A 26,298-nucleotide genomic window follows, 5' to 3' on the forward strand; every position below is an offset into this window, starting at 1 on the left:
CATAAAACTGTTTTGTGGAAATATAATGAAAGCATTTAAAAAAACTTGACATGCTGTTTTTAATAGGCACAAGCTCTGCTGGAGAAATGAGAGAGGTTACAAATATCTGTGTGTACAAGTTATAGTACCTTCTATCATCTCCATACCACTAGGAGGCTTACAATGTCCGGCATGGCTCACAACCCAGACGGGGTACTGCTGATTTAGTCCACAGTACAAGGCCTGTATAAAGGTCCTGTAATAACCTGCCAGTCCAGGGTTACCTGTCAAAAGAAACACAAAAGCACAGTCAATATTAACCTTTCAACAGCAAGCAAGGTACTTCAAAGCAAACTAAGCAACATTATACTTAAATTTGTTATTTTCTTTAGTACATCTCCAATTTTTATTCTCCCAAACTCAGGGGCTATGCTATTGAACTGTTTTAATTCCATTATCATGGCACACCTGAGAAGCATATCGCAGAAAACGTAGAAGCTAAAACTGAAATTGCAGAAGCTAAAACTGAAGCCCAGCACAAGAGAAAATCTCCTTTTGCATTAAAGCTCAAGCAGCTTGCTTATCTCTCCCATCAAGACACATGAAAATCAGGCAAATGTAAAGAAATCCCGAGATCTTACAAAAATATCACAGACATTAACGTGTGTACCACTTGATCCAGGTATCTGTCACTCAGAACATGGAATATCTCTCTGTTACCACTTGAAAACAGGTATGCTATTTACAGACAATCCAGTATTTGGTCATTTGGTCAAGATTTCAAGATTTCCATACAAACCTTTAATCTTTACTCCTCACATTTTTTGTTTGTTTTTCTTTTGTATATGAGCAGTGACAAAGTGTCGAGGAGCTTAAGTTGAGAGTAAATCCATACGAAAATGAAGCAAGCCTTGCTTCCCGATTCCCCCAGGATACATAAAAATTCCACACATATATAAAAACATATAATTTCTCTCTATTTATTTCCTTTTCCAGGGTAGTCCCCCACTGGTTTCTTATTATCATTTAGACATCAGCAAAGCCTGCCATTGTAGCTATGATTGCTCAATTGTATGCCCTTCACTTGCATACCAAACAATTCTTGGTTTGGATATCATCAACAGCAGGAGGAGGCAAGAGCAGTATTGTGTAAAGAGGCATTCAGCTTTTAAGACAAAGACGTCCCAAAATAACACAAATGTATTATTGCAAGAATATGAGGGAGAAAAAAAGATCAACACTAAAATTGTGTAAATTCCTTTGTAAAAGTCTGACTGTAATAACAGGCTGAGGCAGTGTAAGTACTGACAGGGGCAGAGAAGGAGAGGAGTTGGAGCTGACATCAAACGAGCACTTGTAGAAATGGCAGGCGGAGGTAAAATGTGGGTTTATTCCCCTTCTTCCCTTCATACAGTGGGCATTTTGGGTTCTTTTACTTCAACCCTTTTGCTCTTCAGATAACATACAGTGAGCTCGTTGCTCTCCAAAGAGGCTTTCCCTCAGTGTAGGGTTTCCAGAGGAGCACTTACAGACCACAGAGAAGCAGTGCAGCAGGCACCCGCTGCTACCTCTGGCACAGACACATGCTCAGAAGCTGGTGAGCCCCTTGTTCACGCCAGTGATGATACACGGGCAGAACATAAAAGCCTTCCACTCTAGGCAAGATATTACACATGCTTCATCCATCACTTACATGTAATAGACTATGAGTCTCCGATGGTTTTTAAATCTTAAAAAAAACTGATCTTGAAACAGTATTAGTTTTACTGGAATACATAGATTTGGAAAATGGAGAAAAAAAAGAGAATAGTGTCAGTTATTTTGTGCTTATAAGCATCTCTTTGTAAGCTTGAAATTAAAGGAGAATTAAAATAAGCTGTTGCATACACAAACTCAAGAATGCACAATGAAATTTTTGGAAGCTGATTTCCAGAAAATCCATTTAAAATTCCCAGGGGTCACACATAAAGCCTTTACATTTCCCACCTTCCTACGACCTCATTTTATTTAACCCATAAAAATGTTCATCTACTTTTTTCATTTTTATACTTCAAAAGTGTATCAGAGATGGAGCCCCAGAGATAATAAGATTAAATCTAGACATTTGTCAAGCTTCTTGGGTTGGAGTTACATAGAGGAAACTTGTCATTCAGCAAGGTTGAAGATGAAAGTAGCAGCAACCCAAAGTAAAGTGCATTTTTTGCAATATAAATAGTCATGAAGTTTCAGCACTATACTCAGTCCTGCAATATAATGGAATCTTGGGATCAAGGAATCATGTTAATCTTAAAACTAGCCTTTCTTCTTTACGTTTTTTTCTGAGTATCTGTTTCAATTATTCTCTCCTTTAAAAATGCAAAACAAAGAAAGGCAGGAAAATAAAAACAGCTGTCTTTCAAATGTCCTTCCCATCCTCAGCCAGGTGAACCTAACATGTAAGGATGTAAGGACCCTCATGATTCAGCCATCAGCTGATGATCAGGTAAGTACGAAGTGCTCATGAACCACTGAGTGAGGCTTTGGATCAAACACTACACAGAGCTTGAAGCGCGGTACTACTTTTCTTGGAGAAAAGGGGATTTTTATTCTGTGATAAATGGGATGTATATGTTAGACAGATAAAGGAGAAGATCCATAAATGCAAAAGCAACCCCTTTCCCCCACTCTCTGCACACACCTGCTCATGGTAAAAGACATTTTGTGGGGTCAGTTGTTAGATCTGCTATTGATACTTTAAAATGCCTTGAAGGGGTATGAATGAGAACCGCTGGCACAAATGGAAAGGAAAATCAACAACAAAGATTTTAACAGCAAAGCTTTCTATAGAGAAATCACCATGTGTAAAGCAGCTATAAATTCGTTCTTTATTGAACTTTCAGTTTCAGTGGAGTTACTCCAGATTTTCACTGACTTAAGTAAAAGCAGAGCTGTAGTCCCGGCTCTTGAAAAGCCTGTATACACAGAGCTGCTAAGTGGAGAATGTTAACCTCCAATTATAGATCAAACTTGCATCTCTGCAAAGTCAGCTATTTTATACGGTTTTAACTTTAGCTTCTATCTGTCAAAAGACAGAAAGTTTTTTGGGGTGTCTAAAGGGGAGCAAACAAAAAAACTAAACGGATAAAGATTTTTTTTTTCTATATAAAAGAGTTACAGTAATGGAAATACTAATGGAAATATCTGGGGCTTAATATGCACAACAGTCTGTGATCAACAATAGTTTGGGCTTGTCTATTGCAGTGAAAGTGTTGTTCAATTAAACAATCTTATTTTATTTTAAATAAAAGGAACAACCAGGTTCATCACACAGGCATGGAGGTAACGCAGTGCTCATTTGTGCATTTTAAGGATTTCCCAGTACATCAAAACGAACCTGCTTATGTTCTTTCACTCAGCCCCAAAGTGTCAAAAAATAGAAACCATAAGTAAATGCAATGTTAACCTCCCTGATTTGAAGGTTACTCCAGTTATTTGAATAGCACATCAATCCTCAGACACCTCAGGGCACCTGAATCATTCATGCATGCCAGCAAATCTCAAGTTGCAGTCATCTGAACCAAGAAGCACATCTTAAGCAGTTACTCTCAACTGTGCTTAATTTTAAACTGCGTTTATGTTGTTTCAGAAATTTTTTTAAACAATAGCTCTAAGTGGTGGCCATAACAGAAAAAGACACAAAACTCTAAAACACTACGGATTAGCTTAATTTGCAGAAGATTTCCAAGCATTTCATGGGAATAATATGTTACATGGACAATTTGCACAGTGAATCGGACTGCGGTTGGACCACTTTATTCGGTATACTCACAAATGTCAATAACCAAGGAACTCCTGCCACCTTCTCTGTTCCTTTCTGTAACACAAGTCATTTCATCCAGCTGTTCCACATACAACCAGAAGTCTTTCAATTTTTAATCTGAAGATGAAGTCTCCTTGCTTTCCTGACGTGTTCCACGTACTGCTAAAGCAAAACTGGGCAGCCTGAAAGAATTTGCAGGGGTGCAACTCTGAGCTATGCAGGGAGAGGTAAATGTTTTCTATCCACTTACACATACTGCAGATACAGGTTTTCAAGAACAGGGAGTTACTCGTTAATCTCCAAACAATTAAGAATGTGAAAATTACTCATAAACATGCATTTGCCTGAATTTTGCTTTCAAATACTTTCTTCTTAGTGTTTTCTCCATTAAGATTTTAAACACCAGCAGCTTCCTTCTTATTAAGACAGCTAGCAGTGGGGAGACAACAACTTGTACAAACTAAGTATCTGCCCCAGGATATCAGTGATAGATAATCACTTTTATCCCGTTTTCACGTTATTTCCTCTACGAAGTGTCATAAAGACAAACTTAGCCTGTCTTAAAAGGAAATATGCACTTATGCTTGAGATGCTGCACTTCCAAGAAAGAAATTACCTGGATTCAGGAGGTTTCAATCTAGGTACATATGCCATCAATGCAACTCAATCTACCCACTTAAATCTGGATGCAAAACAACAAATATATAATATATAAGGATTATTTAAAAAGTCACAGGCCATACCTAATCCCCACAAGCAACATCAGCTTTTGACTCTTACAAATTGTCAAGAATACTGAATTCTTCTGCAACAGTCAAATATTAATGTAAAATGTAAACTGTAATCAAGTGAGCATTAGTATTAGACAACTCTGTTCAAAAATAATTCTCAGACTTACTGAGGAACATACAATGAATTCCACAATTGTGAAACATTTCAGGTTAGGTATAAAGATATACAACAAAACATATAGGAAAAGCCTTCTCTCCTGAAAGGGGTAGCTCAAAAATGGCTACAGGTCACTCGAAGAGAGACTAAAAGACAAAACGAAAGTAATTCCTAGCAGTTTTGGAAAGGATATCTAACCCGAAAAAGATTTATTTCAGCCTATAGTAAATGCCAAGGGGGGTGGGGAGTGAAGGAGGAGAAATTTATGTGTAGCTAAATCATCCCAAACAGCTGTGCTGTTTCTTGCACCTTGTTTTTGAACCAAGCTTTTGGGCCCTGTGCACTGTCCTCGATGCTTTCAGCCGCGTCTCCCAAAGCCTGCCCATCCGCAGGAGCAGTAGCTGGCACCGGGCTGTGGTGCTTCGTGCACTTCTCTAGCGGTTGCTTTCTGTTTCCTCTGGGACCTCAGCAGGACCATAAAGAATAGAAGCAGCTACATGAATAGAAGAAGGGAAATACACAGCCAGCAGTGGGTTTACAGAGAACTTTGAGGAACTGGAAAACATGCCAGCAATTACCATGAGTTTAATTTTAGAAATAATCCACAATTTCGGAACTAAGTATGTATACCACAGTATTTACACGACAATCTCCTGCAACAAAACCAAATGCAGACTTTTTGTTTGTTTGTTTGTTTTTAAACGAGCAGCCATAAATCACGCTGGAAATCCAGGGGCGCACAGCAGGACCACACAAAAATCATTTTTGTGGCAATGATTCCAACTGCCTCTTTGCAGAGCTGCCAAAGCTCCCAGCTCCGGCCCGAAGGATCGACATGACAAGCTCCTCGCTCAAGGAAACTTAATCCGTCTCTGGCGTCTGACCAGCCACCATGGAAGAAGATGCAACTCCCCTATGTTAATGAATGGAAAGCAGCCCACGCAGATGTCAGGAGGATTTAAATGGAGCATGTAAAAAAAAATACAATGATGTTCTCACACTTGGGAAAAAACTGCAGAAACCGACACCACAGCTGACGATCAGGCCTTAAAAGGAAACACACAGGTTTCTTTGCCGTGCAGGGTCAAGGAATTTCAAATAAAACCTGCCAAATAACATCTGAATGGCCATCACAAACTCATGTCAATTAAACTTTCACCTGTTTGCACATCGAGGGGACTGAAATTCTTAGCTCTGTATTCTGTTTAGAGTGTGTGCGAGGGGAGCAACATCAGCCAAAGAGCAAATAATAACAAAGACAGTATGCAGAAACACATGTGAAAACTCTTGTTTGATCCTCTCTAGCTCTGGAATCGTGAGTTTGGCCGGAAAGCACCTCAATGTGAAAGGTTTTCACAATGTGGTTGTGAAAACAGGGAATCTCATAAGGACTCAGCCAGGTGCCTGTAACTGCTTATTACAGAGGTTTTTCAAGAACATCGCACATTTTTCCCCTATATATATATATATATATATTTCCCATATATATATATATATATTCCCATATATATATATATATATTTGTTTCTCATCTCTCTCTATATATATGGGAAAATATATATAGCTTTTAGCCTGATAGAGCTATAAAACTTATATTTGAGGTTTTATAATACACATTCTGTACACGCATTTCACAAAGCAAGTACACCTGCCTTGCTGTTCTCTAACACTGCTCCACCTTTATGACAAATGTGGGTTCATTCACCTCTGAAGAGGTCCCATGGACAGCCTAATAAACCTGAATTAAAGTAACAACGTTGTTTTTCCCTAAGTGACAATTGTGCCTGATAGAAAAAAAAAAATCCCAGGAAACTGTGACAGAACAGTTTTCTGTTTTTTTCTGCCTTTTTTTTTTTTCATAGTAATGATTAAAAGCATCTATCCAGACAGATATGAAAACAAGTCTGAAATCCTGATTTTGGCAATGGAAATCTACTGGATTTTGTCTGCAATTGATGTTGCAGGAGTGTAACACAGTTATAAACGTAAATATTGACATACATCTGGTGAGTTCAATGTTTCAACCAGGTAAGACATAAACAAATATAAAAAGAAATAAAGTTATCAATGATTCTTTCAGTATGCCTATAAACAAATGATTCTTGAAAGGGAGTTAAGAATCTAAGTATGAAACTGAAAAACATGAGTTCACAATGAAACTGAATTTTTCACTATATTTTTAAAAACGATAACCATGATTTACCAGAGCTCACGATTAACTGATTTTTGTTCAATTTTCTGCATATTAGATTAAAAATTAACACTTTTAATTACATCTCCTGGTACACACCTGCACATACTGTCTCCTGCACATCTGCTTTGGCAGATGAAGACAGATTTTACTACTTTAAAACCCACAGGCTGTTGGTGTGTGTGACCCAGTCTGTGCTACAGCCCATCCTGCAGCGAGCTCCACCTTGGGTCTGGAATTCCCAGTGGGAATTCTTCAGTTGACTTCAGGGACTGAAGCAGAACTGGAGCAACAGAAAACTAATCTCCTTGTGAAAGAAACAAAGGAGAACAAAGGACGCGGGCAGAAGAGGAACATGAGACTTGGTGTCAAATGGGTTCACAATAAAGCCTACGAAACATTTGAATAACACAACCCTGATGAGACAACATCAGCAGGAAGAATACAAAGACGAAAATAAACAATTCAAAAACAAGATAACCACAAATTATTTGTTTTGTGCAGATAAATAGCTCTGCAGATTTTATCGATTTTGAATAAGATACAAGCAGGAAGCAAACAAATTCAAAAAGCACCAGAAATTAAATTTTCAAATTTGTATCAGAGATCTGTCTATGCTGTACTGCTGATGAGAGCTACAAAAAGAGAAAAGTATAAGCTTGAGAGCTTCAAGGTCATTTATTTTTCTTTCTTCCTTAAGACAGACTTCAGAATAAAATATTTTACAGATAGGTAACAAATAGCTATAGAGAACACAAAGACAGCAGATGTTAGAAAAAAGTCTGAAAATGTGTTGCTGCAATTTTTGTGGAAAGAAAAGATTTCTTTTTGTGGGTCAAGAACGTCAAGGAACATTCTAAGATGTTTTTGTGCTTGCATTTATTAGTGTTCAGAAAGGTAAGACAAAACAATGACCTGTTCTGCATATGATAAACCATGAAGAAAACCCAAGACTGAGGAAAAAGGCCATGTAGTAAAGATATTTGTAACCAGTCCTGAGAAGATATTCCATGAAGACTTCTGCAACTCAAACGCTTCAGTCAAACACTTTCCTCCATCATAAACACAAGTCACTGTGGACAAGCAGGACAAGCACAGATGTTTAGCCATTTAAGACCTACCATGAAGAGTTTTTGTCCACAAGAGAAGCCTTTAATAATGGATATGAGAGATCTAAGACTTAAAGGTGGAAAGGCGTTATTACGTACATCTTACTAAATATTTATTTATTCTTATGGGAGCTTTTAAATCCATCAATAAAAAACAAGATTTCCTCTCAAAAATGGAAATCAGGACAATGATCATAATCCTCTATCCTGCTCACAGCAGAAAAACAATGGACCAAGAGTGATGACTTACTGAATGTTTGGCTCTATTGTTTTCATAATCTAGATGCTGAACATAATGGGTGAAATTTATTTCGTTTCAGTGGTCCATTGGAGTTACTATATAGAAATAGGACCACATGTTACCTAGAGTCTGAAAGGAGGCATTTATTTTTCATGATTTTTAAGAGATCACTACATCAAAATATTTATTATCAATGGAAATATCAGCTCTGGTACTTCTAGAAGTAGATGCCAGGAAAGAAGGAAATATACACATTTTAATTGCATTATTTGTACATGATGCACATGACTAAACTGGATTTCCATCATAGGTGGGTCCTCTGGCAGGTACTTTCTTCTTCCCCTCTGCCTCAGACATCATAGGGAAAAAAATAAAAACTTCTTTAAATGGTCAAACAAAGCAAAATACTCTAGAACACAATATTTCCATAACTCAAGCCAAGCTTCTGCACATTGCAGGAGAGGGATTACTTCCTCTCCTGATTATGCTTTGTGGGCAGGCAGGCAGGAAGAATCCATGCTGAAAACAACGCCTCATTAACAGGGAGAGGACATGGAGAGAAGACTACAGACAGAGAAATTTCAGCAAGCCACTTCAGTAAGTCACATCTGCCACCCAGATTTAGGAGAGGGAAATGCTGTCAAGCACAGTTGGAGCTTCAACCATCCTGTCATTACTCTGCCTCCTCCAACTTAACAAGCTTAAATGTGCCAAGCCCCCATCAGAGGTACTGCTGGAGCACTGGGAAATTCAACAAAAGTGGCATATTTCAAGCCTAGATCTGACATACAGACTCCTCTTTGCATGAGGAATTTTTTATTTTTAATGAAAGATACATTTTTTTTTATTTTCTAAAGACAATGGAAGCTGGTGGGCTGACCCAGTAAACAAAGCACAACTGTCAGCATATTTTAAAATATTACTCACAAACAAGTAGTCCATAAGCAGCAAAAATAATGGAGTACAGTGTCCTAAGAATTGAATTTTCTTCTATCTAATACAGGATACCTAACATAGGATAGAGCACACCATTCCTTCAGGGGCTGCTCTACCAGTCTGTATGTTCTCTATCCAAATTCTTATCTTCTTGGTATCTTCGAGTCCCCTTTTGCTCCAAAAGATTGGGGGAAAACCAGCTGACGTGTTCAAAGTTTTACTGGAGTTAGAAAGCAGAAACCAGACAGGTACATAAAAATTAGTGTTATCCACAAAGAACTGTTTTCTCAACAAGTCAAACTGCTTATCCCCATGGAACAAAGAGGAGAGCCGTCAAAGAGCTTTGGTCCGAGTCCAGACAGCACATCTCATTGACAAGTCTTCAAGAACTTGACCCAGGAAGATTTCATTATTCCCATTTTCTAAATGAGAAAAATGGAAATAATAAACAGGCTGTTGTGGTGTAACCCGGCAGGCAGCTCAGCACCACGCAGCTGTTTGCTCGCTTCTCCCCAGTGGGATAGGGGAGAGGACTAGAAAAAAGGTAAAACTTCTGGGTGGAGATAAAGGCAGTGTAATAGGACAGAAAAAGAAGGGGTATTAAAAATAATAACGATAAGAGAATCTACAAAGCAAGCGATGCACAAAGCAATTGCTCACCACTCACTGACCGATGCCCAGCCCATCCCCGAACAGCAGCAGCTGCATGCAAGTATGTGAATCCGAAGTGTTCTGCTGCTTTTCTCACAGAAATATAAATCTATGCTCTTGTTACCTTATCTTCTGATAAGAAAACCTGTAGTCAAGGGGAAGGAAAATACATATTCTCTTACCCTATATAAACCCATCTATCTAGGTTGCTATGCTACATGGACTTTAGACTGTAACCTGTTTGCATTGATTGCTGTTGCATTGCATATACCAGCTACTGAAGTGTAAGAAAGCTCCTTTTCAGCTGTCAATTTTTATTCAGGAAAAAAAAAAATCAAACCAACCTAAAATCTGAATTCTCCGCATCAAAATCTGTGAACTCAGGGTCAAATATCAAGAGTTGGCAGCTTTATCTGGAGCTGTGGTGCGAACACCAGCAGAAGCCACAAGGCAGGGACATTCACTGCGAATCGCTACCGCCTGGTGTGACCCGTGGGGCACCAACTGCTCCAGAAAAGTCTCAAGACAGAGCGTGTGAACCCACACACACGCTGTGCGTGCTGAGGACGGACACCACAACCCAACTACGGGAAGTTCTGCACGGAGCCTGATGAAGGAACCCCATCCATCCCTCCCAGACTGCCATTCCCACCCCCCTACCATGGCTCACCAGCCTCTGACTTACACTGGCACAACTGCGGGGCCGTGCTGTGAACCCAAACAGGGAACGGTTCCAGCTTAAAATCGACCCCAGAAATAAATGTATGTATGTACTTAACTCACAGCATGACCTCCCAAACTATTGTTCTGGCGTAACCGAGGGGCGGAGTGGCACAGTGTGGTGGGAACAGGAATACCTTATGCCACTATTGTTGACAAACATTTTGGATTGTGAAATTATGGCCTTACGAAGTTTGTTTTAAGTGCTCCAAGCATTAAACTCTTAGATTTCCAGTGCCTGGTGGGTCTTAATATATAAACTAAACATTTTCTAACTTGTGTTATACTTCAGACTCAGCAGAGTCTGCTTTATGGCCTTAAGACAAGGGCTTGATGCTTGAAGGCAAGAGCTCGATGAATACCCCAGGTCCTCCTCCCAGTCTCCAACGGGAGGTTCAAATACATCCCACTTTCAGTAAAGCAAGGAACAGCAGAGACTTTCCAGGAAAGCTGTGATTGCCTGACATTGATTACACAAGGTCATTAGAGAGACAGGTGGGATACAGGAAAAAAATAATATATTCTTGAGAGCTTTAGGAATACCAGCTGGCTTTCTGCGAGCAGCAGTTCAGGAGGCAAGAAGTACGTTCAAGGCTGCAAGTGGCTGCTTCAAGTCCTCTGATACAGTCGTGCTTGTCACAGGGGCCAAGAGTCCAACACAACAAGGTTCTCAGGACGATTCCCTGCATGAGGTGTAACATATCATCAATAATATCTTTGTTTTTCAGTACCTAAAAATGAGGTACCCTTCCTCTCTGCTTCATTTCTTCAGCTGAGAACTGACAACAGCAGTGCTGCTCTACTTGGGAAGGTCTGGTGGGAATAAGCACAGCTAGCAGAACATGTGTAACTCCTATTTGAAACTACTGGAGGTAAGAAGATAAACACAGAGGACAGTGCTAACATGATGGTAAATATACATCCACACAGAAAACAATGTGTGAATATATATATATGCACACAAAAAACTTGTTAGCTTCAGATCATGAAAACTAAGCCTGTAAACAAATCATATGCATTTTTTTTCCAATATTAGCAGGAGAGCAGTTAAACTATGACTTTCATGTCAAAATTATCATTGCATCTAAAAGAATTACTTAATTCAAACCACCCAGATCCAAAGCAAAATCAGCATTTTTTTTTTTTTAACATAATAAAGAGCTGAAGTATTTAAGTGTGATAAGTTATTTTCCTTAATGTCCTTTGGGTATTTAGTGCTGTACAAACAGAAGATGATACATGTCCTGGTACAAGTATTTCACAAAACCAGAAAGAGTGGAGCTGCCCAGAGTTAAACATGCTAGGAGAGGACGTATTCGTTGTCTCACTCTATCCAGTTGTGCTTTTATTGGTAATTTATTTACACATTGTTAGCTGACTGTTACTGAATGCTGGCTTAGAGACTTTGGTGATAGATTAGATAAATTTTGCAAATGGGAATGAAGATTTGTTTGGTGGTTTGCTACACAATTTGTGAGGATGACTGAAGCATCTATTGAAAAGCAACCCAGTGGCAAGGCTGGGAACAAAAGCCCCAACATTCCAGTCCTTGCATTCTCTGCTCTAAGTGGACTTCCTTTATTTTGCTCCCCATAACACAAGTTAAAGGCATTTTTATGACCTTCAACAACCACCAGAACCATTAATCACTGCCCCATGAATGGTCCTATAAAACTATTTATTTTTTTTTTTGCAATGCACAGACTGTGGAGAAACAGTCTGTGCCCACATATGCATTCAGATGATAGCCTGAAGCCTGCTGGTGTATGGTATAGCTGGCTATTACAGCAAAATGCTTTCCAAGAAATGCTATATTTTTTTTCTAATCTTTAGAACAGCTCCCTCTTCTGGCATACCCTTTCCATACTGTGTTTAAGCACCAATTTTCACTCCTTAGCAATTTTTAATTCTGTTTGGTACCAAACACTCAACAAACACAGACTTCAGTGTTATGCAGTATGGCTGTGAAGGCAAGAAGCGGGCAGCTGAAATTAACAGTTCTTGGAAAAGGGGCTAATTCCAATCAACTATTTAACTAAGGTTATCCATATGTTTATGTTTACTACCTTTTGGGTGCACCCCCCTCCAAAAAATACATAAAGATCCCAATCCACACCTGGACAAGAAGCCTGGATGACCAGGTAGTGACAGTGATAAAACTGCAAAGGTACAAGGTCAGGTGGGGCTGGACAGACAGTTTGATTGCTGGAGCTCTGGCACTATTCAGTCAAAAAAATAATCTTTTACTGCTTAACGCAGACAGAACAGGTTCTTGATTTTGTTCATAAAGTTGTTGCTGGAGCTCATTCAGTGACTGTGAGCACAAAGCGTACGCGGCACTAGAACAGGAGCCAGAACCTCGAAGTGCCCTTGCCCAGGAGGTACAAAGTCATCCTTCCTCTTCATCTGCCTGTTCACTGCCAGCAGTATTTCCCTCCGCTCCTGTGTGAACGGTGAACCTTGCCATGCCCCGGGGAGGACACACTGACTGACGTGCAAAGGAGGCAGAGGAGGGAAGTGCCTCCCTTGAACGACTGAATGGTCTCACTCCAAAAGCTGATTCTGCTTCACAAACAGTTTTGCTCTTTTTGCTTTTCACTGGTTTAATCGCGCATTAAGTACCAAGGTTCACGTACCAGATTCTGAATTACATAGAGGCCAAGGCTGCCAGAAGCTATATGCTGCAACCTAATCCACTAATAGTGGGAGTCCTTACAAGATCTCGTGCAATTCTTGCTGACAAATGGTTACAACATACAGATCATACAGCAAGAGGCCCATTTAAGTCCATTGATTTTGTTTAAATTAAAGCATATCCTAAAATCCAACTGAAGAGAATTGGAGTAAACATGCTTTACGTGGTTTGTAGAGCCAGGAACATTTTTTTTTTTTTTTTTAAATGACAAAGTCCTTAGTCTTGGTGGTAACAGTAGCTCCTTTGGTAGGCCTCTGAAAAACTACTCATTCCCGTGATTGCTCAGCAGACAGAATGATTAACAACTTTACAATAGCAAAGGGAAAAAAAAACAAATGTTAAAATACAAAGTTATTAAGCCTCAGGGCTATGCAATTAGTTTTAATGCAAAGTATTATTATATACTGAACCTTAATAAACTTTTCTTATGAAAATGTTGATAGATGATTTTTAAATATCAAAGCAACACATGAAGACAAAGCCAAAGTATTGAAGACTTTTCAGAGTCCTTGCAGAATAGTCAAAAATAGAACTTCAAAGCCTTTAAAGCTAACAGGAAGTCTCACTTCAAGGGAGAACACATTAAAGACTTGTCATAATCTAGAAAAATTGTACTATTTTCACTACTGAAAAACAGCTAAGTAGTCTTGAAGTGACAGCAGTCTTGTGAAAGTACATGTAGCTACTCCTAAGAGCAGATCAGAATCCAAGTCTCAGCCATCTGTCGTGCAGAAAACCATAAGCAACTCTTGACTGGGAGGATTATCTCAAGAGATTAAATCTTTATACTTTGAAGAAAGCATCTGTTTAAAGCCTATAAGGACTTAAACACCACCAAGCCACTGCATAAGTTGGTAAAACAATATGATGATCCAATATCCCAGCAGCAATCTGACTGCAAGCAGGCAGATCAAGAAAGTTGGCAAGCATAGGGAACGCTCTGCATGTATGCCAAAGCAGCAAATTCTGAGGTTTCTGTATATTAATGAACAAAACTTCTGTAGCATGCTTTACCACAAAAAAATATTATTTGTATTATTCATTATCAACCATGAACAACGTTTCCTGAGTACAAGATAGCAAATAACAAAGTTGCCTAGTTTACAGCAACGGTAACAAAACTGATGCTGGGAATGAAGATATTGCAATGAACTCCTGCAACGAAACACAAGAGAAAAACTTTATGAAGATGGAGCTAAACAGTACGGTGGTTTTAAAATTCATACTGTATTTATTTACAAAGTTAAATGTTTCATAAGTACACAGACACAAATAGACAGATACTCTTAAAACAGTAAAAAAAATATTCCATTACACTCTGTGGATCCTGGTTTCCAATGAATCCAAGCAATGTTAAATATTGCTGTAGTAGATTTTATACTTCTCTGCTAATTTTACACTAAACAAACACTGCAAAAGGAAAAAACAGACCTTTATAACACAAGAGGAAAAAAATAATTCCCGTCCTTTCCCGTAACGCCTACATTTCCAGAAAACTGGGAACCTGATCGCGTATACATTTAATTTTACTCTGAGTAAATTTCATTGATTTTAATAGAAAAGAATTCATATTAAGAACTGTAAACAAGCACACATATATTATTGACTGAGGACAACAGGACAAATTGGGCCTTTTACACAGTAATTACTTCAATAAATACATATTCCTATACAGTGGTTTTGCTTACACAAGGAAAAATGTTATGAAACAAGAAAGTTCACATTAAACATTTCAGCATATCCTTTATTCAAGCGTACACAGACCACCATATGTAAAAGCATTAGCCTGTTGTTAAATGAGACTGAACTCCACTGAATGTTCTGCATTTCAACTGCTTCAAGCATGGGAAGCTGTCAGTCCACAGGAGGCAGACTTCTGCCTCCTTTGAAGTTGATGGGAATTTTACCACTGGCTTCAGAATACGAGAATGTTTTGGAGCCAGCTCCCTCAACCCTTTTCAAAAAATAAGTCATGGGAGAGAGAAATCCTCCCCATCAGGAAGGAATCTGACTAACAAAAAGAAAACGAGGATATAGGATTTACTCTCAAGTGTCTTGCAATCCCAGCAGAAACTGAGAATTTTATCATCCTTCTCTTCTATACTTGCCCCCCCCATGCCCTGTTTGGGCTGTATGTAAACAAAATCACACGCATGGATTTCATTAACACCGGAACGCACGTACCAGAGCAGTAACGCACAGAACAACGCGCCACCCACAGTAGGACTAACCATGCTCCGTTTGGATCACCGAGCACTTGGCTGCGCACGCTTCCCTGTTTGAGGGAGAGCTACCCTTGTCTGGGTATTTTATTCCCCCCCCCCCCATCGACCTGTACCAAACTGTCCTTTTGCCCTTCGTTATTTCATCCCACAAGGGATCTCAGCCCGGGATACACGCCTTTCAAGTGTGAAAATTGTTGGACCCCAGCAGGGCTCTACATTTCATACTCAGACAGCTACAAAACCATGAGGGGAATGCTATCTAATCCTGTTTAGGTATACAGATGCCAGATGACCCAAATGTCCGGATCTCCCCTAGAGCGGTGTTTTCTGTGTTGGCAGACAGAATTCTCCTTGAAGGCCAGAAGTGAGGCATGTATCAAACCAGGAAAAAAAATGATTTATGAGAAGCAAAAAGGCATTATGTTATGCCAGCTCCTAGCCAGCTCCCTGGCAGTCACAGCAAGGAGCTTGGGTGACTTGATTGACTACTGAATTTGGGTAGCCAAAACGAAGATAGCGACGCCGTGGTTTTGCCCTCACTACACTTCCAAGGTAAAAAGGGAGTTTTAGTTTGTTCTTCCAAGGAGGAACTGCAACCATAAGTAATGTGACACTCATCTCACAGTAACACACATAAGAAAAGAGTTTAAATCAAGTCATTCGAGGCAAATGCCTTAAAAATAACAATTTCTCTTGACCCAGTTTCCAAATTAAGTATCAACCAGCAATAACACATTACACTTCACTTTTATAGATGAGGTACGTCAGATAGGATATGACATTTTCTCCAAAAGACAGACAGCAAATGAAGTATTTCTTTTACAGGGCAACAAAGATATGAAGAGGTGAAAAAAAAAGTCACACATCCTAGTCAGAAGCTTTAAGAAACATTTATTATTTACATATCATTAGTGAATAAACAAAGCAAAAGAAGAGAAAGAAATATTGTTCCCATCAATACACAATGCAACAGTGTAAGGTAATTTATTTCCTAAAACTTTTCCTTAATTTACTGCTGCCAGGCCTATTTCAGTACTTTCTGCTCAGGAAGAGGAATCACACATACATGCAAGATAATTGTCTCTGCCTGAAAAAGTCTTACAGTATCCTACGAAATGATGCAACTAGTATCTTCAACCAACTCCAGGTGGTGAAAAAGCAGGAAAAAAAGGAGGAACCAGAAGAACAAACAGCACTACCACATGGGTTAACCAACAGAAGCATCCTCCAGAACAACAGTGTAATCTTGGCCAAAACGTTCACCATAATACTCAAAATCCCTGGAGGAGATTTACAAATCAAGTAACTTAGAAGTCAGCTTAAATGTTCTTTCTGCCTGCTTTGGTGGCTTTTCAGAGCTCCTTCTTCAGTGACGTTCAGGCCACCCAGCTCATCATATCCCAAAATGAACCGTAGGTGGCAGGTATGGATACTGGAGTGAAAGCATACACAGTCCTAACAGAAAGCTTTGGAAATTTCACATGTTGGGGTAATGCCTCAAAAAATCAGTTGTTTAAATGCATTTCACAGTATTTGGTGTGTTTTTCTTTTGTCTGGGCTTCTTAAGGCACAAATCTCTTTTCTTTAGAAGAGAAGCTTTTAGCTCTCGGTGGCGCTGTACCCTTGGAGACACCAGACAGCAAGAAACTAATCAGAGTCAAAATATAATCTGTTCAGGAACAAAAGCAGGAGGTCAACAGGAACCCTGAAGGAAAGTTTAAAGGAAGTGGCTGATATGGCAAGACAAATCAAGAGCAAAACAGAAATAAGCAAAAAATGCACAGGATTTGTAAGAAAGGGTAGCAGGTGTTGAGCAGCAACCATGATTCAAGTCAGAATTCAAATCATTTTGCCATTATTCAACATTTAAACACTTGGCTTTGAAAATCTAACATTTGTTGAATTATTATTTTTGGATCTCTCTCTCAGTAGACTCAGATGTACACACATCTTTGCATTCCTCAATATCAACATTTGTTATTCAAATAAAATCCTGGTATCAGCGTTAGATGCAAAGATTGATGTGGTTAAGTCCAAAATATTAAATTATCACCTGAAAAGAAATAAACACCTACTTATTGTAAAACTAGTAAAAGAAGGGTTATGACAACTTGGTTGCTTTTTGCTTATTTTACAACTGTTACAAAAGACAAGCACTGTAAGTGAAACACCATATCCACAATGGCATCACTCTTCTTTTAGATTCTTCGTGTGAAAAGTTCCTTGCTTTTATATTTTATGCAAGCAAAAATGATCTGTTCTTAACAGGACATAACACTTAGCACTTCACAGTGACTTCAGTTACGGAGCAGGGGGAAAAGCTGAGAGGCACTGGGTACTCTGGTTGGTTACTGTCTGCCAGAAAACACCCTCACCATCATCAGTTATTTCCTAAGCCAGCTTTTTTTTTGCAGCTTAGCAGTTGTTGTTGTTACATTTTTTGTTTTCTCAGTGAGAGAACTTCCAGTGCGTTACCAACATAATTCTGAAATAAGAGCAAAAACATTAATCAACTGCTCACAAAAGCTAGCACATCACTACAGAAGCACTCTGAATATCCCACTGATGTTTATTTATGATTACTTATCGGGTTAATATAAAATGTTATTAAAAGTCCTCATACAAATGTCCCACAGGAATTAAGATCCAGGTAGCCCTGCCACTACATTTTCCTGTAGACAAGTTTCCTGTGATTAATATAGAGCCTATAAAGCCTGTGTGTCCTGGTGCATTTCAAGCAAAGTAACTTGACATGCCTTGGAGTGATGCCTCATCTTAGATGCCATTTGACACTTGCACTCTTCCTCTACAAACCCTTCTACTGGTGTTTGTTAGCTTTACAGGTTTACCCTAGCTACAAGGCTCTACCACCAGCCCAAAAAGATGGGCATCACAACCTGAAGACAGACCAAGTCTCCAGAACTTAGGGGAAGAAACACTTACCTGCTCATTTAGTACTTCCAAAAATGCTAGAAGAAATCAGCAATCAAAGAGCATCAAATCATGCTTGCACCTCTGCAAAACTGGTCAACAATTCGGATCCATACAGATGGTCTTTAGGAAAAACTTACACTCTGCATCAGGCTTAAAAATCTGTTCCCATGAAGCAGTAGCAAGATGAAATAATGGGACACTTATTTCTTCTTTTCAGTTACAGAAAGTATTTAAACTTCACTGTGATGGTGTTAAAAGTTAGGCTATTTATTCAGCTACAGGAGGCTAGGACATAAAATCATTGTGCCTGAAGAAATGGATATAAAATATTCTACAGTGCTTCCAAAACCTTGTAAAAAATGAAAAATGGGACCTGGGCACCCTTTCAGCACTAAGTAAAGACCAGCCCATAAGCACCAGAATATACTTGAACAATTAGCACAAGGCTGACATGGCAGTAGCATTTTAACATACAAGAAATAAATGGAAAGAGTGATGAGAATATACAATGCTGTCAGCAAACAGCTACCACAGAGTAAGTGACATCCTAATTTCTCAGTTTTACCTTAAGGCACTACTAAAAATATAGATAACAGTACTAATCCAGTATAACAAAGGAATTTCACCACTGTAATAACACTGATTTTTAGCCGCGTGTATATGACAAATTCCATCATTTATCTAGTAACATTTTTGACATGGAAATTGAATATGCCTATTCCAATTCATCACATTTCCAGGCTTAAAAACAAACAAAAAGACCCTTACCAGGAATAATCATGAATAAGAGCCTAGGGAGATTTTTACTTTGATCTTTCGAGAGGTCCTTCCATGGCCCACATTTTAAAACATGGGTAGCAGCTCCACAACAGTAGATAAATTCTTCATGTAATGGGACTGGCTCTTCTGATGCTGACCTCATGTTTGCTGTAAGACAAAAAAAGATACTGTTAGAAAGAGATCAGCAAATATTTACATAGCTTGCTCTCTGCTATTGTACCTTCCCATAGAACAACTGGGGAAAGAAAAAAAAACAATCCACCAACAACAAACAAAATACTACCCTCCCAAGCAACTGTCATCTCCAGTAAACAGAGGCCCGATTCAATATTTGATGTTTGAATAAGTTGCAAGAGTTTATGCACACTACCACTTCAGATTTTTTGTCACAAGTATACAATGATGAACTGGACAATAATATCTAGTCTACCTTAAAGGCAAATAATTTTAAATTTCTTATTCACAGAGTACAGAGGAAAGACTCAGTTGAAACATATGTGAAGACAAAGAAAAGAAAAAAATACCAAACCAAGGAGAAGTACTGCATGAACGCCTTCACAAGTTCTGTGTGCCTCACTATGGGAACACAGCATCATAAAGAAATCATAAGGAAACGATAACGATGGAAGCCAAAAGGCAAATGTGCTAGTTACCAGACAGCCTTCCAGCAGTAGCTGAGTTCCTCATCTTTAAGTCCAACACAACTAAATTATCTAGAAGCTTTCAATGGTTTAAAAGAGCAGCCTTTGTCAGTTAAAGCTCATCAAGATTTGAACACTTCAGGCACGTATTTATGCTCCCCTTTACAACTTTTCTTAAGTTATTTGAATACAGTGATGGGAAATAAAACAGCACGGTGCCATATAAGCACAGCATGTTCATCAGTTCATGTTTTTGTCACACACGAAATGGCCATGTACTAATAGGGTACCACTTTGGAACTGGCTGATTGAACAAACTCCTGCATCTTCCCTTAAGTAAAAAAAGCTTCTTCATCAAGTGACTAGTTAAAAATCAAAATGTCGCTGAGATGAACTATGAGCTATCAAATGAAGAGTCAGAAGTCTGTCCTTGTTGGAGTACAGTCACATATATGCATCACTCAGAACTGAGACCTGTACTCAGTAGGTCAACAGTGCTGTTTGTATCAACTTTGAGGGCTATTTAAGCTCTACAAAACAGTTCCCATCTTAGAAGAACCTCATTTCAGGCTTCTCAAGCAGAATATCCTCACTTACATGGAGCTGAAAGGCTTGGTTAAATTATTACAGGAATGACTATGCATTTTTTTTGGTCCAAAATATGACCATCTGTAATGGAAAAAGCCGTCCGTCTTAATTCTTTCCAATTTAATCAAATTGTTATTCGAATCTTTTTTTTTGTCTGTGTGTGATTAAGTCTAACTTTCAGGGTGTACCAGGTACTGACATTAAAGTTGACCAAAATATAAATATACAAAAAAATTGATCTTTAATCTTTAAGTATCTAGTTAGGATAACATTAGCACTTTCAAATCTTTTAGCTTAGAGAAAAAAAAAAAAGCCATTCATTGTTGAATACATGGATCCAAATTCTATTTCCTAATCAGTTTGTGAAGTTTCAGGCATGTAAACTCAACCATAAGCTCTAAAAAGTGTTATAGTAAGTTTACTTTATTACCATACTGAAATATCTCACACTGAACAAAGACTGTTAAAGCATGGATATCTGTCCTGTTCGTACTGCAGAGCAGCCACTAGAAAATAAAGACATTTAAAGCCAAAGTTTCCAGGACCCTGACGGAGGGACACTCAAAGTCGAAAATGCCTAGTGTTACACAACGTGGAAGAAACAGATCTGAATGAAGCCATGAAGTAACAATCTTCAACTACATAAACCAAAATGCACTTGTAGAAACATTTCCTCACTTCCCCCAGTTCTCATTTGAAGTTTTGCAAGGTTTAAGTAAAACAGTGGACAAGACTGATAGTACTTTATTTTGAATTAACAAAAAGTACCTTGAAAAAATTGAGCATAATACAAACAGAAAATGCTTCTGGGGGGAAGAAAGAAGTGTTGTTTAGTGCTTTCAATTACAGCACTATTCTCTGGATGAAGTCCCCCCCCCCCCCCCCCCCCTCCACCTACCTACTTCCCCACAAAAAAAGCTCTATTAATGCCAAACGAGAAAATTTTACTACTACTTTATTCACCGTGTTACTAGCTTACAGTGACGGGAAGGTAAGTAATTGAAGTGAATACTTTCAAACATTAATAATAAGGAATAATTTGCAGAGAGTACTGTCCGCTTTTCATAATTCCTGCTTTTTATTTCTTAATTACTCAAAACTGAAAGACACCAAGAGCATCTGACAGAGAAACCCAGTTACATCAACAACCACTGTACACTTTTAGCTTGTCATCCATTTTCTGAAGTGTTTACAATCCAAGAAGCCTTATCCAAAAAAATAAATTTCATACAAAGTTTCTAATTGCAAACCAATAAAAAAACAGCTTGTCAAGTTTCACTCTGAATTGATTTTACTGAGCAACTCCAAAGGGAAATCCCATTGGCAATTCTTCATTCACGAGTAGCATCTGCAATATAAGGTCATAAACTAAAAAATGAAACAGGAAGGCCAACACATTTTAGACTGAAATGGTAGACTTTTCAGGTTCACATCGATTTCTGTAGTAGCTTTATTCCACTTTTTAATATAACTTCCAATTTCTACTATGCACAGCACTGCAGTAAGACTGTGCACTAAAAAAAATGGTTTTCTGAAAAACTGCCCACGTAAGACAATTCCAAAAGGTTTCCTAGTACTCACACTTTGTAAAAGCTTAAGGATTTTTATTTTATTATTCATTGTTGGTTTTTTTATTTGGAATTTTATGGTCTGTAGTAATATAGATGGACTGAAGAGAAAAACAGAGAAAAGGAACAGGATATACTTCTAGGATGCTACTCTGACTTGTTTTAAGAGAAAATGAATAATATTCCCAAATACCTATGGCTCTCCTTTGCTCTTCATAAAAGCAGTTTTCAAGAACAATACTTCCATTATAGGCATCTATCTCTGGAATTAATTGCCTGTATCTCCCATAGAAATATTTAAGACAGCCCATCAATTTCCAGATGCATTTAATGGATGGGTTTTGAGATGAGGTTCCTACTGGCTCAGCCAGCTGGCAGAGGGCACAGTTCGCGCCACTGCTGTAGGCAAGCTAAGGAGAACTCAGAACCACAGACGTGACCAGAAGGAGTTTCATGAGTCATTGTGGAAGAGAAGAACAGGGCTAGAGATGCAACTATGTAGGAAACAAGTCCCATGCAGTATTTTCTCTCATCTCCAACCCCTACCCATACGCTCTTTAAGCATCCATGGAAAAGTATTGCAACAAGGACAGTTTCTGTCAACAGTGTTTATCCAGTGGGAAAGACATGTCTTGAACTTCTGCTAGAATACACAAGCATGTGCTTTGACTTGCTGGGTAGGGCTTTAGCCCTGGATTAACACACCCTTAACACAGGTGTCTACCTGACAGCAAACTCCTCTTACTGGATACAGAGATCTAGGCTACAGCAGAGGGACTGACTGCTGAACCACGGGACCAGCCGCTCGGTTTCTACCTCCGGATGAAGCAAATCACCCTGTAGTCAGCAAAGCCTATCATGAGAACTTAAAGACATCTGACATACTTAAAGATACTTACAAACAAACGTATATTTACGTGTCATACCACCAGACTCCACCCATTGCCACTACACCAGATGAGAATATTTGGAAACAAAGTTATCCACAAGGAAGAGACTACTTCTGCCATACAACTAGATCTCTTCACGTTCATCCTTGTTGCTGGTGACTCTAAAGCAAAATGCTAACAGTAAAAGCAACCTTCCTTTGCATTCACAATGCTTAATTATTTATGCAACTGTCCTGATAGCTTATTAACTGCTCTACCTTACACTATTACTTGGAATTAAGGTTTTATTTGAAAGACCTATTGGGAAAAAACATTTGTGATCTGCATCAAAAATACTGTTCTGTGGAAGAACTATCACAAACTTGGTCTAGCACTGTATAACATCACCAGAGTAAGCTGTTTAAAATATGGCCTATAAATTACCCAATCATAAGACAGGACAAACAGGTCGCCGTACCTGATCTGAAGAATGACACTTAAGTGAGGGAAACAGTGGTAATCACAAGGGCAAAGATAATCATAAAACCACAGAACTTCCTGAGTTGGAAGGGACCCACAAGGATCACTAAGTCCAAGTCCTGGCTCCAGACAGGACCACCCAAAATCAGACCCTATGTCTGCGAGCACTGTCCAAACAGATCTTGAACTCCAGCAGACTTGGTGCCCTGGGGATCGCTGCCCTGGGGAGCCTGTCCCAGTGCCTGACCACCTCTGGGTGAAGAACCTTTCCCTCACCCCAGCCTGACCCTCCCCTGTCCCAGCTCCATGCCGTTCCCTCGGGTCCTGTCGCTGTCCCCAGAGAGCAGAGCTCAGCGCCTGCCCCTCCGCTCCCCTCGTGAGGGAGCTGCAGGCCGCCATGAGGCCTCCCCTCGGCCTGCTCTGCTCGGGGCTGAACAAACCAAGGCAGCTCAGCTGCTCCTTGTAAGTCTTGCCCTCTAGACCCTTCACCATATTTGCTGCCCTCTTTTGGACCCTCTCTAATAGTTTTATGTCCTTTTTATACTGTGACACCCAAAACTGCACACAGTACTCAAGCTGAGGCTACATCACACAGTAGAGCACGATAATCCCTTCCCTCAGCCAACTAGTAATGCTGTGCCTGATGCACCCCAGGACATTGCTGACCCTCCTGGCTGCCAGGTCACACTGTTGACTCATACTCAATTTGCTGTCATCCAAAACCCTCAGATCTCTTTCTGCAGAGCTGCTCTCCAGCCTCTCATCCCCCAGGCATGTACTCAAATCTGTGGTTGTCCCTTCCCAAGTGTGGAATCCGGCATACGCTCTTGCTAAACTTCATATTGCTGGTGACTGCCCAGCTCTATACTTTGTCCGTATCTCTCTGTAAGGCCTTTCCACTCTCAACAGAGTCAAGAGATCCTGCCTGCATAGAACAGTGGTGGAACCAAAGTAAAGGAAAAGGGAACAGTGAAGCAAACTTGACATATGCTCTTCCACAAAACCATATAAGAGACATCCCAGGGTGCCCAAAAAGCTGGCCAGGGCTGTTGTGAGTCCATTCCCTGCCTTTTTTGATTTGTCACAATGACTAGGGGTGGTGTTTGAAAACAACAAAAAAGGCAACCATAAAGCATGTGTTAAAGATGGTGGATGAAGGGTGCTAAGGGCCAGTCAGCCTCATCTCAGTTCTCAGAAAGCTGTCACAAAAAATCCTCCCGAAGTTGTATTCAGACACACAAAAGTGACTGAGAACACCCAGCACGGATTTGGCAAGGGCACAATGTGCCTGAATAACCTCCCTGCCTTTTATGAAGGACAAATGACTCGATGAGGGGAGAAAAGTAGATGTTTTTTAGCTTAACCCATAAGACTCAACAAAATCCTACACAACAAAGAAAAACATTAATTTACCAGCCGTATCCCTCAAGGATCAATACTGGGACAATATTGTTCAGTGTTGTCATTAACTATCTGTACAATGGGACAGTAAGCACTGTCAGCAGGTTGGTGCATAACACCAGTCTTGGATAGGGAGAAAGAGACCAACTCAAACACTCCAAGGCAGTGCTGCTATCCAAATGGACCTTGACAGGCTAGAAAAACAGCCTAACAGAAACCACGTGAAATCCAATGGCAGGCAGAAAGCCCTGCACCTGCAGCTGTTCAATAAACCAACACAGCACGGGGTGGGTGCTCACGGGTGAGAAAGCGGCTTTGCAGAAAAGACACTAATGGACAACAAGTTGGACATGAGTCAGTAGCGTGCCCTTGCAAGCATATACAAGGCTGCATTTGCCAGAGTAGCCAGCTGGTTAATTAGTATGATTATATTCCTCTGCTTGGCATTGGAGAGAACGCATCTGGAGCACTTTGCCCAGTTTTGGACTCCTCAGTACAAAAAAGACATTAGCATACTGGAGAGAGTCATGCAGATGACAATCAAGATGATACAGGTGCTGAAGCATGACTCATGTCTAAAGGACACGGACCAACACTTAAAAATTGCATTTTTCTATTCCACCAAGAAGAGGTTAAGTTGTAATCTAATAGCAACCTAGATCAATCTGAAAGATACCTACAAAGCCAGACTTTTCTTTGCAACAGCAGGTGGTAAACCAAGAGGCAACAGCTACAAGTTGCGCCTTGAGAGATTTGGACATTATGAAAGATTTCTTCACTAGGAAGACAATGGATGATAAGTCTGAGAGGCAGTGGAACCTCTACCATTGGAAGTTTTTAAGACTCAGCTAGACAAAATAATTTTGGTCTGAATAGAAGATCGGAGCAAATTTTCTCCACAGGTTGGACCAAATGTTCTCCACAGGTTTCTTCAAACCAACTTTTTACTATTCTTAACAGCCCTAAAATACCAGAAAAGATCAGCGATGAAGTGCTACAAGGATCTCAGCCAATTTTTCTAATACCTCAGCAAAGGCAGCAGAGAGCTTCATGAATATAGTAGATGACAACAACAAAGTATATAGGTCAGAGAAAAGGAATGTCATCAGCCCCCAAAAACACTGGAAACTGAAGTAGATGTATTCCATGGATTAACTGTACCAGCTTAAAAACAAACACACCCTAAATGGTGAGTTTATGTGACTGAATTCAATATCACAATGCGAAAGAGCAACTGAAAAAATAGGAAGTGGGATTGCTCCTGCTGACTGCTAGATGCTAAGGCTCTAACAGTTTCTGCAACACTGCCCCCAGAACAGAACCATCCAGACCTGACACAAGTTCCTTGATTTGCAGACTGGAACTAACGTGCTAACGGCAAAGAGCTGGTAGCAGTAGGAACAGACAGACTGACCTGGTAGGAAACCTGCAGCAGCGAATGAGGGGTGGAATGCAAGATGCCTACATCTCAGCAAGGATTTCTTTAGACAAACTACAGACAAACAGTAGATGCCAGATTTTCAGTAGAAAAACTCCAAGCATAGGCCAAAGACTTTGCAAGCTGTTGTGACATCGGTCACAAATCTTGACTCATTCTGTATAA

At 39.6% G+C, this 26,298-nt stretch overlaps 1 protein-coding gene across 2 annotated transcripts in view; it reads right to left on the minus strand.

Moving 5' to 3' along the window:
* The window catches only part of LDAH (lipid droplet associated hydrolase), a 120,742-nt gene that overhangs the window by 87,782 nt on the left and 6,662 nt on the right, over nucleotides 1-26,298 (minus strand). The window contains exons 2-4 of one of the 2 annotated variants that reach the window (XM_080586040.1): nucleotides 22,691-22,782; nucleotides 19,137-19,295; nucleotides 129-263 (exon numbers count right to left, since the gene is read on the minus strand). In XM_080586040.1, coding sequence (XP_080442166.1) covers nucleotides 129-263; nucleotides 19,137-19,290 — 289 coding nt within the window. In that variant the 5' untranslated portion in view covers nucleotides 19,291-19,295; nucleotides 22,691-22,782. The remainder of the gene's footprint in view (nucleotides 1-128; nucleotides 264-19,136; nucleotides 19,296-22,690; nucleotides 22,783-26,298) is intronic. The other variant, XM_080586039.1, reaches the window with a different exon arrangement.

This window comes from Anser brachyrhynchus (assembly GCF_964034855.1).
Source record: "Anser brachyrhynchus genome assembly, chromosome: 3".
Taxonomy (NCBI): Eukaryota; Metazoa; Chordata; class Aves; order Anseriformes; family Anatidae; genus Anser; species Anser brachyrhynchus.